This window comes from Parasteatoda tepidariorum, chromosome X2, assembly GCF_043381705.1.
Source record: "Parasteatoda tepidariorum isolate YZ-2023 chromosome X2, CAS_Ptep_4.0, whole genome shotgun sequence".
Lineage (NCBI taxonomy): Eukaryota > Metazoa > Arthropoda > Arachnida > Araneae > Theridiidae > Parasteatoda > Parasteatoda tepidariorum.
Window position 1 is genome coordinate 29,469,794 of NC_092215.1, and position 18,731 is coordinate 29,488,524.

The 18,731-nt window shown below is 25.3% G+C and overlaps 1 protein-coding gene across 1 annotated transcript; it reads right to left on the reverse strand.

Moving 5' to 3' along the window:
* Nucleotides 1-628: 628 nt before the first annotated feature.
* On the reverse strand, nt 629-17,744 carry LOC107451014 (BCL2 interacting protein 3). The gene is made up of 6 exons (XM_043041024.2): nt 17,195-17,744; nt 10,203-10,386; nt 7,785-7,848; nt 7,394-7,470; nt 5,415-5,555; nt 629-3,294 (listed from the first exon to the last, which is right to left on the reverse strand). Exons 1-6 carry the CDS (start codon nt 17,235-17,237, stop codon nt 3,246-3,248), a joined length of 558 nt encoding a protein of 185 aa, XP_042896958.1. The 5' UTR covers nt 17,238-17,744; the 3' UTR covers nt 629-3,245.
* Nucleotides 17,745-18,731: the final 987 nt, after the last annotated feature.

The following is an 18,731-nucleotide window of genomic DNA, read 5'->3' on the forward strand; positions in this document are numbered from 1 at the left end:
TCATGTTATTATAACTATAAGTAGGATCAATACGAGTAAAAAAACTTTTCCCAAAACATATACATAAGACAGAAGTTAATATAAATATCACTTATACCTTTTCATTAAAAATGCAAAAGAATTGCAACTTTCCTTCAAAAAATTCTAGTACAATTTTATAGAATTACCTTTGATATGCATATTATTTTATTTTTTTATTATTGATTTTTATTTGATTATAGTACTACATAATTTTTATTTGATTACAGTAATTTTATTTGATTTTAGTAACAGCATTTGAGATTTATTTCATATATTTTCTTTATTAGACCTTACTGTAACTATACTTAATAAGTATTCAAAGCTTTTGCCTAACCAACATTGACAGCTATAATTTAATTGCATAAAGTACTTCATCGTCAAATAATAAGGATGCTTTATAATGGTATGGCTGCTTTTATAAAATATGAAGATGTTTTCTTCAGATGAATTTTAACCAAATACTTACACACTATTTCTAACATCAAATGTATCAAATATGTGCAGTGCAAAGACTATGACTAAAGCATGATTTATAAAATTTATCAATAGTTGAGATAAGAGGAAAAAATGGGGAAAACCAAAATTTAAACACTTAAGAAAGTGACAATTAAAATGAGCATAGCTTTTATTAAAAGAAAATGAGACTATGACAAAGTAACCGATGGCACAAACACGTGGAATAGTAAGAAATATATAATCACACACATTCATTCAGTTACTCATAGCATACAAATCTTTTCAAATGTTATTCATCAAAAACAACGTTTCAAAGTGTAAAATAATGATATATGTCGATTGACATATTATAATGTAATAAAAAAATATAAGATAGAACTAAATCAAATTTCATTCAGCAATAAAAAAAAGCGATCTCTTTTCAGAGAATTCTAAATATCTAAGCTAAACATTTTAATAACATAATTTTAACATTTCTTTATAAAAATTTCTCTTTTTTTTATATCAAACATGCAAATTACATTTTACTTAATGTAAAAAATAAATACTATACAAATGAAATTAACTACTTACCAATTAAATGTAAAAATTTGAAACATATTTTTCAAATTCTAAACAAATTGAACAGCTTTTATCAGACAAATAAAAAAACCTTTGTACTTGGACGCCCTTCTCCTTCAATGATGATAATGAATTACCACCAATTTAAAAAAATTCTATTTTGACTTTAAGAGCAGAATTGAAGTGGTCACAATAGTAATAATTTTAAATTTGTCACATCTTAATAGTTAGTAACCACTTTTATGTCAAAAACGTTTGATATTATACCATGAAATGAAGCAACGAATTTTGCCATTTAAACTGAAGTAGTTGTAATACCTTTTATTGACACAATACAATAGTCAGATTGCATATTACAAGAGTAACACTTTCAAATCTTGACTCTTCACAACGACTATTATTTAAGTTCTTTTAGTATTTTACTAAAAGTAAATAGGCAGTGTGCTTTCTATATTGGAAGTGTTCCAAGAGCAAAGGGTTAAATACAATAAAGCATTAATGATCACTTGATATAGTTCTAAATTTATGTAAAGTACGTGTACAACAAATTGTCATCACTGTTTTCACAATAAGAAACTATTTCCTAAAAATAGACGAGAATACCACCAGAAACTCAAAGGCAGCTTTGAGTGATAGAATAATGATTGAGTAAATGTGCTTATTAGGTAAGTCTGACAACAACAATTAACACTTACAATAGACAGGTCTTTCTTATCAACAAAAGGAACTCGCTTTGTGAAAAAAGTTACATATTTAATAATAGATTTAAGCAATGAAAATAACATTTTAACCAGTAAAGCACAATTTTTTTTCCTTAATAAAATATTGAGTAATTAAAAGCTAAAACTGTAATTTGATATCAAGTTTAAATTTTATGCACAATTAAACAGAACTAAGAGTTTGGTTAATAATAAATTAGATCTTGTGAAGAATTGAGTTATAGAAGTTGATTTGGTTTCAATCATGTTATGAAATAAAAATATTTATCTAATAAGCCAATTATTTACCAGAAAGTTAAGTTTGTACACAGTCTCGTGTTTAAATAAAGTAAAGAATAAAATTGATTTCAACAAAATGTAGACTTCCTTTAGCAGCTAAGTAGTAATAAAAGGAATTAGGAGCTGCGGTTACTAATTCAGGTATGCCAACTGCTCCGCTCTAAGTATTTTCTAAATTAGCAGAAAATTAAACAAAAAAAAGTTCAGAAATTTTATTTAGTTTGAACACTAAATAACACTATGAAGTGGCCCTTTATATTCACTTTTAAATTATTTAAATGTAGCTGTGCAAAATCAGTTTATTTTAAATTTCTACTAAATTAAGAATCAAATATTAAAAACACAAATTTTGCTACCACTGGAATCCAAAAAATTTCCTCTCTAAGTGGAACAAGTTGGCATCTTTCATAATAACACAACAGAAATGTTGCATTTAAGAATTAAACTTTAAAAATCTATAGTTTTCAGTTTGAATGAGTTTAAATTTATTATCACAGTTAATATATTCTGCAAAATAAAATTAGATTTTATTATCCTCTAACAGTATTGAGCAGCAAGTTGGATAATCAAGATTTGGTCTTGTTAGATAATGATAATAAAGAAGAAAGTTTAATAATTCTCTTTATAAAGAAAAACTGCATAAAACTACACAAACTTAAGAAGTATTTAAACAAAAAGAAATAAGAAAAATCTTTCAATTCGAAAACATAACATTTATTGATCCCAGAATAAATTCCATTTTTAAATCTCATGATTAATTTTTACACAATGACTTTTTTAAAAATTATATGAAGAAGAAATTTCAACACAAATATCACCATAAAAACACTTCAATATATTAACTACATTTAAAAATGAATATGAGTATTTTATATCAGTTAATGTGAAAATTTTATAATAGATAGTATGAATATTTAATAATAGTCAATATGAGTATATTATTATAATTCAAGACAAATATAAAATAAACTACATAAACAAAAAAAAAAATCTTAAAGAATTAACACTCAAAGCAAATGCATCACTACATTAGTGTTTTATGATAGCACTGGGAAACTTATACACATGATATAAATATTTTTAACAGTAAACGGTGATAAAAAAACAATGAGTAGAATAAAACAAATACATATACAAATAAGCACAGTATCCATGATACAAACAATATTAAAACAGTGAAAATAAACACAGGTTAGCAATTTACAATATTTACTGCAATGGAAATTGAGGGCCAATACGTTTGGTGATGTAATATATCCTAAAATAAGAACACAAAATTATGTAGATTAAGCATTTTAATATTTTATAAACAGTATTTTTTAGACATATCAATTCAGCAACAATTGTTTAAAACAAACTACGCATATTTAAAGCCCAGATTATACTTTTTAAGTTATTTAAAACAAAGAAAAACTACAGAAAACAAAAGCTAAAAATTTAAAAGATCTTTATTTTTTTATTAAAAATCCCAAACAATATTTACGGGGAAACCAAAAATTGCTTGGTAAAATTTTTTGTCTTTTCTTACAATTTAATTACATTATTTTTAATTAAAGATTGAACTCTCTTTGACGAGTATTTTTAAAGTTGTGAGGAATTTAAAAGCAAAGTTAAAAACTAAATCTTGAAAGGTAAGTTAATTAACAAATAAAGTAGTAAAAGTTAAAGAGATATGAAAGCAAATACATAAACTGATATAGTGACTAAATATTAGACAACCTTTTTATAATTTCTCATCTTACAAAAATGCATTTTTTTAAACATTTAGATGTATGATTTTTAAACATTAACGTAGCATTGCAAATTTGATATTTATATAAAATAAATTAAAATTAGAAAAACTTAAGGTTAAGCCAGGATGTCTCTTAAGATTGCTTAAAATAAAATAGATCCTTTCCATATGCCTGTTTTAATAGTTTTTAAAATTAGTTAAATAATGTACTTATTGAATAAGTTAAAATAAAAAGAGAGAGAAACATTTTTTTAAAATCTTGTATTGCTAAATTATATTATGTATCCAACAAACTAAAATATAAATGGGAAAAAGGCATTGATGGTGATGGCGTTGAAAAGGCATAAATGGGAAAAAGGCGTCATATTTAAATTTTAGTTTTTTTTCTGTTGTTAGTGTAAACAAATTTGCCTTTTATGCATGTATTATCTTTTTGTTCATTCTAGTAATATTTTCCAAATACATTTTTAGGTAAAAAAAACCAAAACAATTTAACAAAAAAATAAATTAGAAAAGCTTAAGTTCATTCAAAATATTTTCCTCATGTACTATTTTATTTTATACTACATTATGTCAATATTAATATTGTTATACTTAAAGTGCCACCATGTTAAAATAAATGAATGAAAAAGTATTTAATTTTTAATGTATTAATAAATCATTACAACAAAAACATACCTTAAGAATTTTATACATGTATGAAAAACACGTCATAGCCCATTTGTCACTTTTATTCCTTTTTATGATTCCATTATTCTCAAATATTTTTTAATTAAAAAAGTACTTTACCTTAAATATTTCTTTATACTATATGTAATAGTTCAATAGATAAGCAAAAAAACAAATTTTATTTAATACAGTTTATACTAATGCTATAAATAGTATAATGCTTAAATAATGGTTTCAAAATAAATATAATGACATTTTCATATTACTAACAAGCAAGGACGAAATCACTTATTAGCATAACGAAAACATTATTATTTTTACAATGTTAGCATTTTTATGGAACAAAAGTGGATATTTTTGAATTTATTACTCTGAAATGATATTGAAAATTTTAATTAATATTTAAAAATTTTTTTGGAATAATACCTTTAATGATTCAGTTGAAAATTTTTTTTAAACAAAGCCTGCTAACTATCTAACTAACTATTGCAGTTTGAATAAGAAAGAAATATCTGCTCACAACTTCATTTCAATTGGTATTTTACTAGACACTAAGAAAAAATTTATTTGAAAAGTATATATAAGTTGTCACTGTTGAATATTTTTAATTAAAAATTTCTTCATGACAATCTTTGATATTTTTTTCACTATGACCAATTTATCAAAGCTCTTTCTCTTTTTGAGTACATAACACATTAAATTTAAAGAAATTTAAATTTAGAACTAATTTAATATGTTCAAAAAATATCTGATGTAAATCAAAAAATTATGATTAATTTTTCATACTAATAAAATTGATGAAAAATTTTTTTTATGACCATTTGACTCCACTTGATAAACAAAATAAGAAATAAAAATAATATAATATTGCTTAAATTTGATGCTTAGAAAGTACATTGTCACTGAATGAAAAATAACTATTCAATAACTTTTTATTTTCTTTTATATATTCTTTTTTATTTAAAATAATAACTTACCCAAATCCAGTGCCAATCATAAGAGTAACCAAGTGGGATACTACAAGTATTGTCAAAATTTCTGGTGAGAAAAGGCTACTCTTAGCAATTTTGGAATTACGAAGGCTGAGAGTAGGTTTGGGGTGTTGTAATTTCCATTCTCTAAAATATAGGAAAATTTTTTAAACACTTAGAAAATAAAAAAAAACAACAACTAAAACTTGGTTATTTTTTTTAAACAAAAAAAAATATATTATTACTCCTCCATTACATGACAACTCATTTGAGTCAAAATTTCATTCAAAATCTTGTCAGGTTTTCTTTCTGCTATTTTGTTGTCCTGCAAAATCTCTAGATCATGCCTTGTGAGCATAATTTAAATAGTGTGAAGTGGCGCCGAACGAACTCATAGTTATGTTTAATATACCATTTTTTTATTATCTTAAATATTAAATGATTAATTAAAAATATCTATCTTAAAATTTCAAATATAAACTGACATAAAGTGTTTGATTTCGAAAGTTTTAGCTTAAATACTTGTTTTAAAAATACAATTTCGACACTCAGGGAGCCTCTTTCTCCTTCTTCATACTTGTTTTAGATTGCTATTTCTTCATCAATTGATTTTCCTACTTAAAGCACTTGTTGCAACTTGATTATGTATTTTTCTACTTTAGCACTAATGATAATACTAACAGCATAGAAACAACCTCTTATTTCTTAAACTCATATGCAATTATGTTGTTCCAACATTACTATCAGCTAGGACATAATCCAATTTCTTTCGAATTAAACATATTCATTTTAAAAACCTTATTTACACAGTTCTAAATAGAAGAATATAAAACAGGTTTAGTTGCAGATCAAGTATTATTATAGAAAAGAACAATGAAATGGCCAGAACATCTAAATTTTCAGCACTTTTTTTTCTCAAGCAGCTGTCTGTTTTCTGCCATAATGATGGATATTTGTTTCCAGAGAACTCTTCTTAGAAACAGTTTTCAGTTAATATACATTTCCATGCAGGCCCATTTTAGTAAAAATATGCAACTACTTTTTGTTTTTGTTTCAATTACAAAATAAAAACAGCCAGAGGATTTTAAACAGGTTGGTTTTATTAAACAAATTATTTAAAGCAAAAAAAACAAAAAAACACATGGGATGTAACAGAGAGAAGGTGGCTATTAATTACAATATTAAAAAAAGAGTGAAACAGTTGGTTAAAAAAGAAATAGTTGAATTCAGGTTTTCAATAATTTATCACAAGACTTATCCTTAAGAGCTAAAGATCCCATAACCAATTTTTAATTTACTATTTGTCGATCTCACTTAAGCTACAATTTTTTGTTAAATAAAGCATCCGTGAAATAATTTAAACACTTGCACAGTTTTTGTAAACTCTGATGAATTAACATAGAGAGAAAAGGATATGACTTAAAGAAACAAAACTTTTTATAAAAATTAGTTTTCTGAAACCAGAATTTTTTGCACAATTTCCTTAATTTGAAAAATAATTCAAAACATCATCACATTGTTATGAACATTCTTACATATTTTTCATGAATTGTTTTCAGAAAACATCAAAAGTATGTTTAATGCTTGGATATTTTTCATGTTATGACTTGCTATTGACATACCTAAATTCTTTGAAGACATTTCATTAATTCCTTAAATGTTTATAACTCAAGAGGTAAAGCAATTATCAAAATTAAAATACCTACATGACATTTAAATGAAAATAGTGTTTTATAAAGGCATGGCAACTAATTTTATAAAAACTCATAATTCATTAACAGTAATATAATAGATATTATTTACTGCATTGCATAAATTGTATACACTGAACATATTAAAACCTATTTTAAACACATAAGTAAAGAACATGGATGATCAATTTGCCATGTAAAAAAAAATTAATATAATTAAGAAATTAAGTATATTCACTGTAAAATAAATAAGAAATAAAAAAAGTAAAAAAGAAATGCTTAACAGAAGCATACTTTGGTGGTCTTTGATCAGGTTTGCTACTCCAGTCCCAAATCCAATCTGTGCTTCCATGTCGTCTCTGACCGTAATACTGAAATAATTTTTTTTTAAAAATAAGAGAGTTTTCACAATATGTATCATAAACAACATAGCTGCTAATAGTAGGGATTTTAAATGAGAATTTTTATTATATTAAAAGTAGTGACAATTTTCTTTTGTTTTTATCTTTTCTTGTTTATTAAATTTGAAACAAAACAAATTTGACAGGCAGTATACATAAGTAATTTAAATGGATATATGAAAGACCTAAAATTGTGATCCATGCAGTTGTTAGGTTTAAAACAATTTAAGAATTCTACTTCTATTAATGAATGCAAATGATTAAAAAATATAAGAAATATTTACTTGAGATGGGATCATTTCCTCTAGAGTATGATCATCATTTATGGGAGTACGAGGAGATTTTGGGCTGAAAAAAAAATTATAAACTTTATTTCAAATTTTTTCTAAAAAATGCTCTTATTTTTTTTCAAAATTTCATAGAAAACAAAAGATTTTGCTGTAAATAATATTAAAATAAGTTATGATTACCTCTAAATATTTTTTAAATTCAAAGTTTAACACTTATGACTTTATAGAAAGTTGATAGTGTTGAAAATCGAATAAAAAGATAGAAAACATCCTATTAAGAAAATTATAATTTTAAATAGAATAAAATATATTTAGAAAGTAACGTTTTAAAACTGGTATGAATAAAATTGCTAGTTATTTGCAATATTTCCATACAATTTTTTAAAAACAGACTTCTAAAGAACAAATGCCATTAGAAACACCTAAGCTTATAAAACGAGTTTGAAAGTATTTAATTGAACTTACAGGAACAACAATTAGATACAGAAAAATAAAAAGAGGATGAATTATGCAATAAGACATGCACATTTAAATTAAATAACTTTAAACTGCACAATAGCAAAATGAAGAAAAAATTATTTCACCATTTTAAAAATTAGCCTGTTTCTTTTTCAAAAGAATCAGCTTTTACTTTAATTAAAGACTTTAGCATTGCATAATTCACATCATAAGGCACTTTTCTACATTAGAAAATTCACTAGTTTTTTAACATCTTTCTTTTACCTAGCATCATTGAACATTTATGAGATAACCATTTGATTTTCATTTATTTAAGAATTGTTGACAATTTGCTGTTTGGAATCCCAAACTCTTTAGCGATTTCTTTCATCTGTTTGTAAAATTTTTTCTACTTTATGAATTAATTTGCTTCATTTCAATCATGAACATATTCAATTTTCATTAGTTAGCCATTTTGAACAGATGACTCACGGAAGACTAGTTCAAATTGTTGCTTTTAAGTAATTTCTATTTTTTTTTAAGGAATATTAATAGATAGCTTCTAATCTTCACAAGGTAGCACACACATGCATTTACAAGTTGCTCCTTTTATCCTTGTTGGAATAGTTAGGGTGATGAAAATTCTGCATTATTCTTCAAACCCTTTTTTAATCTTCCCAATTCACATTCAATAAATGAATTCAAAGCCATGAATGTGCGTTAACTGTTTTATTAAAGCAACCCTACCACTTCAAAAACCTTGCAAAATAAAAAGAAAATAGGAAGGATGGGTGGTTATTGCATAGACATTGCAACTGACTAAAAAGACAGATAGGGAGCCAATATTTTACTCAAGAATTGTTAAGTCTTTTCTTGCTGGACCAATAGAAATTTAGTTTTCATAGTATTAATTTCAGTCCTTATAAGCTTTCATTTTAAAGTTTACGTGAGGTTTTCCTAGAATATTTTAGAATAATGCTCTATTTGTTTAAATATTACTATTTTTTTAAAAAATTGTTTTTTATATTTAAAAGTTTTTCTTCGTTGTATTTATGGAAAGAAATTCAAACCATTGAGGGAAAAAGAAAAAAATTCATCAAAAATGGTGTTTAATTTAAACATTAAAAACATAGGAAATTTGAAGGGTACATACTATTATGTAAGGTTTATGTATGTTTTTTGTTTTTAAGCTCACAATAAAACTCCAATTATCAGGTACTCTCAGGATTAGGGTAATGTTCATAAACTGAAATTTTTCAAATGAAAATATCAATTTGAAATCTTTTCGAATTGATATTTTAAGTGCTTAAACATTTATTTATGAGTAAAATTATTAAATAAAAGTGGTGATTATAAAGTTATAAAAAACAGCTCTGAATGTATTTTATCTTTTACAGGGCTTTTATTAAATAGTGGTGCCATCTATTAGGCATTTTGATATTAATACAGTACACACATTGTAGGAGGTGTCAGATATGCTGAATCATCATAATCTGGGTTCATAATTATTTTCATCCTGAAAAATTTTTTTAAGCTAAAAAAATCCTAAATAAAAAAAATTGCGACATAAAATATGTGTTTGTAAGGAACATTATAAAACTCACACTATAAAATTTTTTAATTTTTTAGAACATATGTTTTAGTACTTGAAAATTAATATTTTTTTCTTTAAAAAAAGGAATACATAAAGAAAAAATTTGATTATCATTTTAATGAGGCTGATTTCTATATTTCAAATATAATAATGAAAACAAATTGGGTAAAAAAACATTTAACACATTTGAAAAATTTTATTCATCACAAAAAAAAAAGATAAGGAAAGAATTTAGGCAACAAAAAATTCATAAATGAATTATTGGTAAAAAATTTTTCTAGAAGTACTTTGTATTTTCTGACAGAAGACAATTTTTTTTAAGCTGTTAAGTCTCAGACTATAAAGACCAACATAGTCTTTAAATATTTGTTAGCATCTACCTTCCTCGTCGAGAAGAGATTCCACTTCCTATCTGAGAAGATTGGCAACTTTCTCGTTGAGCTTCCCAAAGCAACTTTTCAAGTTTTCCACTATTGATCAATGACGAAATAGGAGTTAATCTTTTTTGACTTGAATCTGAGCCTCTACTCAACTCGCCACTTACATTTAAATCAACCCAGGAATCTATAAAAGAATAAAATCACATGTAAAAAGCTAAGATAAATTAAAAAGGTTTTGGTAATTTTAGATTTATAAATAATTAAGAATAAATAAAATTTGGTAAAAAATACAATTATAGTCAGTATTAATAATAGCAATCTTAGGGCTGTTTGCAAAACCATTAAGAAACATTATTCTTGAATAAATTTTTTTAGTTTTGAATTTTCAAACCAACTGAAAATTATTAACCATAAAAAATTTCAATGAGAAAATTAAGAACTTAAATTTGTGGTAGCTTACTTTGATATGCTAAAATGATATATGTTTGATAGACTTACTAGGCTAGTTTACCTAAGCATAAAATGTTGAAGTTAACTCAATCACTAACATTAACAACCACGATTACTTCAACTAAAACTCTAAAAATAAATTATTATGAAATATATAAAAACAATAAAAATTACTGAGCAAAAAGTAGTAGGCTTTAGTAATAAAAGATAAAAGAATTTACTTATTCATTATAAAATTACTTTACTAAAAAATTTCGCACGCATGTATTTTCAATTGCACTATGAAATAAAATATAATTTTCAACCTGATTAACCTGAATATTAAAATCTATGTTTATAAACAATGTTAATTCTTTTAGTGTAAAATAGGTATTTGATACTAAATAATAAAAATGAATATTATAGGAATATATATTAACCCCTTGAGTGTTAGATCAGACTTAATATGAGTGTAAGAAAATAGATTAATAAATTTTTTTTAAAACACTTAGATAGAAAATCGAAACATAGAAAAATTATTAAAAAATTCCCACCCTTTTTTAAATGTGACAATGAAATTTACAACAGTAGAAAAACAATGTAACTTAGTTTTTATCTTGAATAATGCATTTTTGACAACTAAAACATATTTAGTCAACAATATGTTTTATCGCACATAATTGATTTTAAAACTCCACATTTAGGAATTCACTTGGTTTTACATTTTTCCTACTAATCTTGAATAGTATTCAACAGAATATGTAAACCTTTAAAAATAAACCTTCTATTTAACAATTTTATATTTCTCTTTAAAAACATTAGTATTCCATTTTATAATAAAAGTTTTTTTTATCTTATAAGCAAATTTCTCAGCAATTTCACACTTGCTTTATGCAAAATAAATGATAGTTAATGTGATTCCAGGGGACAAAATAACATTTATACTAAGGATCAGCATCTGCAAATCTTGGAGTGGATGTATGCACCACAACTTTAGTGTTCATTTTTCGTGACAATTTGGTACAGTGAAACCTCTAGGAAAGCATACCTCTGCATAGCAACCTCCTCTATTTACGATCACTTTTGGGAGGCAAATTTTTTTTCCATAGACTTTTACGTCGAAGAAAACTTTTAGGAAAGACCATCTAAACCTTTCTCAATGACCGGGCATACCTTTGCACCAAATGTGGGAAAGGTCAAATAATGAAACAAAAAATATCCAAAAAAAAAGAAGACATTAATAAAACAAAAAAGTAGATTAAAATGTATCCAAAATATTTGTGTGAAGCTCTTATTTAGAGAGCTCTTTTTGGCGATCTCTCAAAGAAATCTAGAATCTCATGTTGTGATCAGAGTGATACTTAAGTTGAAGCTAGCAATGATTTATTTTTAAAGATGAAAATTAAATTAAAAAAAAAGTTATTTTAGAAAAACTAAGCATCTTAAACAAACAAAGCTCTTGTTTTTTTAAAGTTAACAAATTTTTATTATATAAACTTAAATCTTAAATAAAAAGCATAATTGTTTACTTTTTTAAAATAACTCTATCAGTTGTATCGGTAAATTTGTTTATACACATAATTATATTAGTAGGGATAATTTTTATTGATGCTAAATTTTATCAATTGATCTGGTTTTCATGACGACAATACAAGTTGCATTTCCGAACTAGGAAAATGATGCTGAGTAAAATTAAAATTGCTTGCAAAAATTTATGTAGCTTCGATAACATTTTGAAGTCATTAACCCTTAAGAATGACCAGCCTCCATTAATGACCATTTTATCATGGAACACAGAGTAGTTGCTCCCGAGAGGTTTCACAATAATTTCAAATTATGTATGTTCAGTTCTCCATCATTTGTATGATATTAATTTAGCCGAAACTTTTTCCTTTACATTTACCCCAAATAATTTTCCTCAGAATAAAAACTCAATGAAAAATAAAACGTAGACATTTAAATTTTAGAAATAATTTTAGTAAAGTTTTTTCAAATTTGTTTTATTGAATTTCGGTTGCAGTTTTAATTCAAACTTAAAATTAATATAAGAAGGTTCTTCAAACACAACTTAAAAAGGGTAAAGGCTGTACATATTTATCGTTATCATTCTTGGGTAAGGAGTTCAGTAAATAAAATTGATATCTATTTAACAATGTTAATTATATATAATATGTTAATCATATGCATTTAGTAATGATAATATTTAAGTATATGTAATCACATTTTTCCTTTTTCTAGTTAAAATATTTCTGGTTTTCAGATTGATTTACAGAAACAAATTAATTTCATTCATTACCAAAGATTAATTTGATTTTTAGTAACATTTTGTTTTAATGGGAAGGTAGGTCCGATTTACAAAATCTTATTTATTGCAAAGAATTGGCCATAATATGAGCTCCTGTGCTTACAAATAACCAAATTTATAAATCCTGAGTCTACTACAAATAAACTCAATGAGAAGAAATGCTTAAATGAACCTACATATGACTTAAAAAAGAAAATAATTCCCACGTCTTGACTACAAACAAACCATTAATGATACTCACATTTATCTAACAAAGACTTTAATTAGTATTTAAACCCTTAACGCACAGATTTTTTGGAAAAAAAAAAGGGCAAAAAAAAAATCTTTTTTTTTTTTTTTTTAATAATATNTCTTTTTTTTTTTTAAATGTAAAAAAACACACTTTAGAACACTGTCTTTTCTTTTGGTGGACAATTTTGATATACTGCGTGTTTGATCCATGGAAAAAGGCTATATTTTATTCTTGAATAAATAAGTGTTATAGCTTACAATCCTAAGTAAATGATAAATATTAACAAAACGATTTTTTTTCTTAGCTTTCACATTATTATTTTCAATTCTCGATTATATTCGAGTGTAAAGAATTATAGCAGCATAAAAAAACAACGCCGCTCAAATTATCTCGTGTTAACAGTTTGGCCTGTTTAGCGCACTCGAATTAACTCAAGCGCACAAGTTAAGGGGTTAATGTTTTTGCAAATTATGAAGTTATTAGCAGATGACTGCACAAATCAGAGGGAAAATAGTTTTCCATCAATATTAAAAAACAATAAGTTGGGGGTAAGTATACTTACCCCATCCTTGTAAAAAGTTAAGAGACATTACATTTAGAAATAATATAAGGACACTTCAAAAACAAAGGTTTCTACTAACAATGTTTAGGGGAGAGTTCAAGATTACCTCAAAATCAAAAGTAATAAGTACATTTAAAAAAATAACCCTTATTCACTTAGAATTTAAGTTATGACACATGAATTTTTAGATGCAAATATATAAATGTATCCGTAACCTTTTGCTGTCAAGCTGGTACAACAACTGAACCAGAATAACAGATTTTAGAATTCCAAGCATTATATCAAGTAAGTTAAATATTCACAAAGAGAAATATGTAAATAGTTTAATATATATCAATAACCTTTGGTAAAACAGCAAAATAAATGGTTAGTAACATATTCTACTGCAGTGGAAGAGTATAACTATTAAAATGGTTTTTTGTTGTCAACTGAAAACATGTAAAACAGTTGCTTTTTAATATTTATGAGAGTATTTATTCCATGCAAAAATTGTATCATGCAAGTAAATATATTCTCTAAACAATTTTTAAAGAAAAGGCTACAGAGAGAGGAAGATTAAAGACTAAGCAATCCTAAAAAAGCCATATAAAAAAAAATGACCACTGAAATGCTATATAATTACATATTAAAATATAGTTCCATAAAAAATTACACTGCATAAAATATAGAATAATTTTCATACTGGTAATGTTCCGATGCTGTAATAATTAAATAATTTTCTTACTGAAACAAATCATATTACATAAATTTATTAAAATAAATATTATTGTCCTTTCCTTCTCATATAATCTGTATTTCTGAATGTAAGTAGAGATTTTTCAAACTTTTTTTAGAGTTTAAGAGGGGGAAAGCTTATGAATGTATACTATCCGCAAAAAAAAGTACCGAAATTTAAAACAGAATGCTGTAAATAAACCCAAAAGAACACTGTCAATTAACTAACATCTAATGCTTGAAATACAGATGTATAATAACATTTATTTCCTTCATTTTATGACATTTGTTTTTCTCTTATTTTCCTGATATTGTATAGGTTTTTCAATTATCGTTAATTGTGTCATACACTTTATCAGATGAACTCCAGGATATGTCCCAAAACATCATGGATGGTTAATTAAATGAACAATCTATTTGGAAATTATTTTCATTCCTCCATATAAATAGGTTTTGAATTTGGGTAATTTATAACGAAAAATGCTCTCTTGCTTGATCCTCAAAAAAGTACAGTACATTATTTTTCAAATTTGTTTATACTTTTTGAAATTATAATCTAAATATAACATCTAGGTTGTGAACACATTAGACAGTAGGCACAGCATATTGTTTCCTTGGGAATATTTTTATGCAAACTAATTGCCAAGTCTTGATTACTTCCAGGCAGTGATTTGTGAGAAACTACAAAAAAAAATCACAGAAAGGGATCAACAGGAAGGATATTACTCGTAGCCACTTCCAGGCAATCATTACATGTTTATTTTTAAAAAAAAAATTTAGAAGCATAAAATTTATTTGATACCTGTAGTTGGCGCGAGAGATCAATCACGATACAGAAATATCCTGCTACTTTTTTGCTAAAGGTTTAACAGATAATATCAATATCATATGAGGCAGATTTTGAAAAAACCTTTTTTTGAAACCCAGTCCACTTGGGCTTTTTCAGAAATGTTTTAAATTTAGATTCCAAAGTCTTTAATGAAATTGCGAGATTTGCTGCCAGCACGAAAGTTAAATATTTGGTAACTATGAATTGCTTTGTTGCAATCTAACCATGATTTTGAAAGTTTTAAATTGCCAAGTTGTTATTATTTCTTACCAACAGATTGCTACATAAAAATTATAATTACTCAATCAAAAGACTAAAAAATTTATTGCATTAACGTTCATTTTGTTCCAGAATCTACTGGAATAAAATTTAAACGTAATCGTTTTGCTCGTTTACTATTGCAACTTTTGCTAAACGTTTTTTAGTCTAATTATTTTGTAATATTATGATAAGTTAATTTTTAATATCAGTTTTGTATTCTTTATTTTATCAGTTTTGTATTTCCTTATTTATTTTATAGTTTTGACTGGAAACAATTTAATATAGAACTTATTACAAAACTTATATACTGCTTAATAATTGCAAAACGGTTAAATTACATACCATTTTCAATGTATTTTTCATAAAATTTTACATAATAACGTAATATTATAGGATTGCTTTATAACAAAAGAATACCGCTTTCGGTTTTAAGCCATTTAGTTGGAATAATAATAAAAATAAAAATCATAATTGTAACAGAGAATAAATTAAGAAAATAAATGTCTCTAATAAATATTAGAAGTAAATACAGAAGGTTTTACGAGTCCCAATACCCTTCATTAGAACAGATACTCCACTTTTCCCTCCTAAATAGTTATGTTAGTATGTTTTCAAAACAAGTTGAATGTATTTCAATTTATATAAAATTAATTTATCGTCAATTTTTCGGAAGTCTTTGCTTAAATGATATTAATATATTATTATTTTTCTCTTGCAGTAAACCGTATTAATCTAGTACAGTAAATTTTGAAAACCCACCTCTGCTTAAAAAGTTTTTTTTTTTTAAGTGGACCCACCCAGAAAACCTGGATGGTTTTTTTTCGGGCTGAACCCACTCTAGTGAATCTTGATATAAGATGACAAATCACTGACTGGATTTAGTTCTAATTCTATTTATTTCATACAACGTAACTTCAACACAAATTACAATCTATAAAAATTTGGCAAATATTTATTAGTAGTAGAATATTAAACCTTTCATAATGAGCAAAAATATTTTTAATTATTATAATAGTTCATACTTATGTCACAATTTGTACATGGTTGATAGCATATTTCAAGATGAGCAGAATACGAAGAAAACATTTTTTTTTAAAATTCAAAGAAATATTTTAATTACATAATTAATTAATTTTCCACAAAAGTAATTTGATTAATTTAAAAATTATAAATTTGACAATTCAGAAATGCATTTGCCCAATTAAATACAAAAACTAAAATAATTTTATTCAAATAATACTTAAGAGAAAATGTGCTTAAGACATTATAAAACTCAAACATTCAAAGCAAAATCACGATGCGACAAATTACTGACCTTTATAAAAAGAAGAAGAATATATTCCCACAAATGTAAACAAAGCAGCATTACAGAACAGCTGTTGCAGTTTTTTAACTATTTATTAATTCTTTAATAAAAAATAATTCATAATTATAACTTTTAATCGTAATAAAAAGTTCACATAGACTAAAACAAATGTGACAAAGCGGTTTTTGTTTTATATACGACGATTTATCCATGTATACAACACCATTTTTGACAGTTCAATTGAACCAAAACAAACAATCAAGATACGCACATTTTATATCAAAACAAAAAATATCTTATTTTAGGGATAAGTAAGTGGATTTGAAATATAATTCATATAAAATAAATATATACCCATCAAATTTTCATCGTCCAAGCTCTTCGTAGAATGCGACATCTTTACAGTTTTGAATAAACAACGGCTGCTACAGATGAAACCTACAACTTGACTGTCAGAGAACACGCCATTAAATGACAGCTCGATATACGTCACGATCACATGACCAAACAATCACGCCATTGCTCTTTTTCTTTTTCGTTCTATCCCATAAACATTTAAAAACAGAGATAGAGAGGTTAACATTCGTGGCTTTAGTTTTCTCGTTAAAATATATATTATTTCTGTTTGTTATAACCCAGTTAAATGTTATAACATAGCATAAAGCACCATATTTGCTTGTTAAATAGAAAATTTGAAGATCGTATATAGAAGAACTTAACCCATGAAGCGATTATCACAGCGTCTTGGATTATCAAGCGATGAAATAATTTGCTTAAACTCTTGGCAAAAAAAATTCGTTTTACATTTAAAAAAAAATTTTTTTTTTTGCCTAGCTGAGAGGAGCCCATACTTTTTAAATTTTGACGAAATAAATGATAAATAAATACGATAATTGTTACAATAAGGATGAAAAAAAAGTTAGGACATTAATGCTTGACAGAGTGGATATTTTTTATTAGCTACCTTCTTCATCTGAAAAAAAAATCGCAATTTAATGGTTTTAGATTGATGTTAAGCTATTTATAATAATAGTTTATTTTGATGTACACGAACGTCTGAATTTTATAAAGTTAATGATAAAAATTAAATAATTAAGTTAAAATCTTTTTGAAGATTAAAAAAAAAAAAAAAAAAAAAATCGTGTTCGCAAGATTAGAACAATGGCGCCTAATGGGTTGAAAGGTATTGTTTGAAAAATTTTTTATATAAAAAAAAGAAGAAAAGAAAGTATGAAAAAGAGATAATTCAAATAATTTTTTGAAAATTTTATTATAAAAAATACAAGATATCTTCTTAAATAATACTATTTTTCTCATCAATTAATTTTTGAAACTGTTTAAACTATTAAATTATTTCCTACTATTTCAAAAAAAAACTCTTAGAAAAAGTCAAAAACCTCTTTTTTCAGGACGAAATGCGTAGTATTTCAAATGAACCGATAGTTACTATGGAAATGAAACATAATTCTTTTAATAGCTAGATAGAAATAACAACGAAATAAACTCTGAAATCAATTTATCGAATAATATAGAATGAAAGGAATTGGGCATCTTATGGAAATTGCGAATTTAAATTATGTCCTATAAGTTATTAAAAAAAGGTTTTTATGCATAAATATGTCTTGTAGCATATTTTGCTTTTCAAGTTTCTTTTTTGGCTTGATAATATTTGTTTGAAAAAAATCAGGTTCATAAATTGGTGAACAAAGCTTTTGGTAAAATAATGATCACTCACAAGTAAGAAGGGCTGCTATTAAACCTTTGACGCAGATCGGACATCGGTCTTCCTTATATATATATATATATATATAACATCACATTGTTGATAACGAAGGCCCAAATCTAACATATTGCTGTTGATACTAGTACAGATAATGGGAACATGAGAAAA

Coding starts and splice junctions, on each gene's coding strand:
- LOC107451014 (XM_043041024.2), bottom strand. CDS start 17,237: ATGTCGCATTCTACGAAGAGCTTGGACGATGAAAATTTGATGG. Junction 10,387..17,194: donor GGACGATGAAAATTTGATGG/GTATATATTTAT, acceptor ATTCTTTTATAG/ATTCCTGGGTTGATTTAAAT. Junction 7,849..10,202: donor ATCTCTTCTCGACGAGGAAG/GTAGATGCTAAC, acceptor TTTTTTTTTCAG/CCCAAAATCTCCTCGTACTC.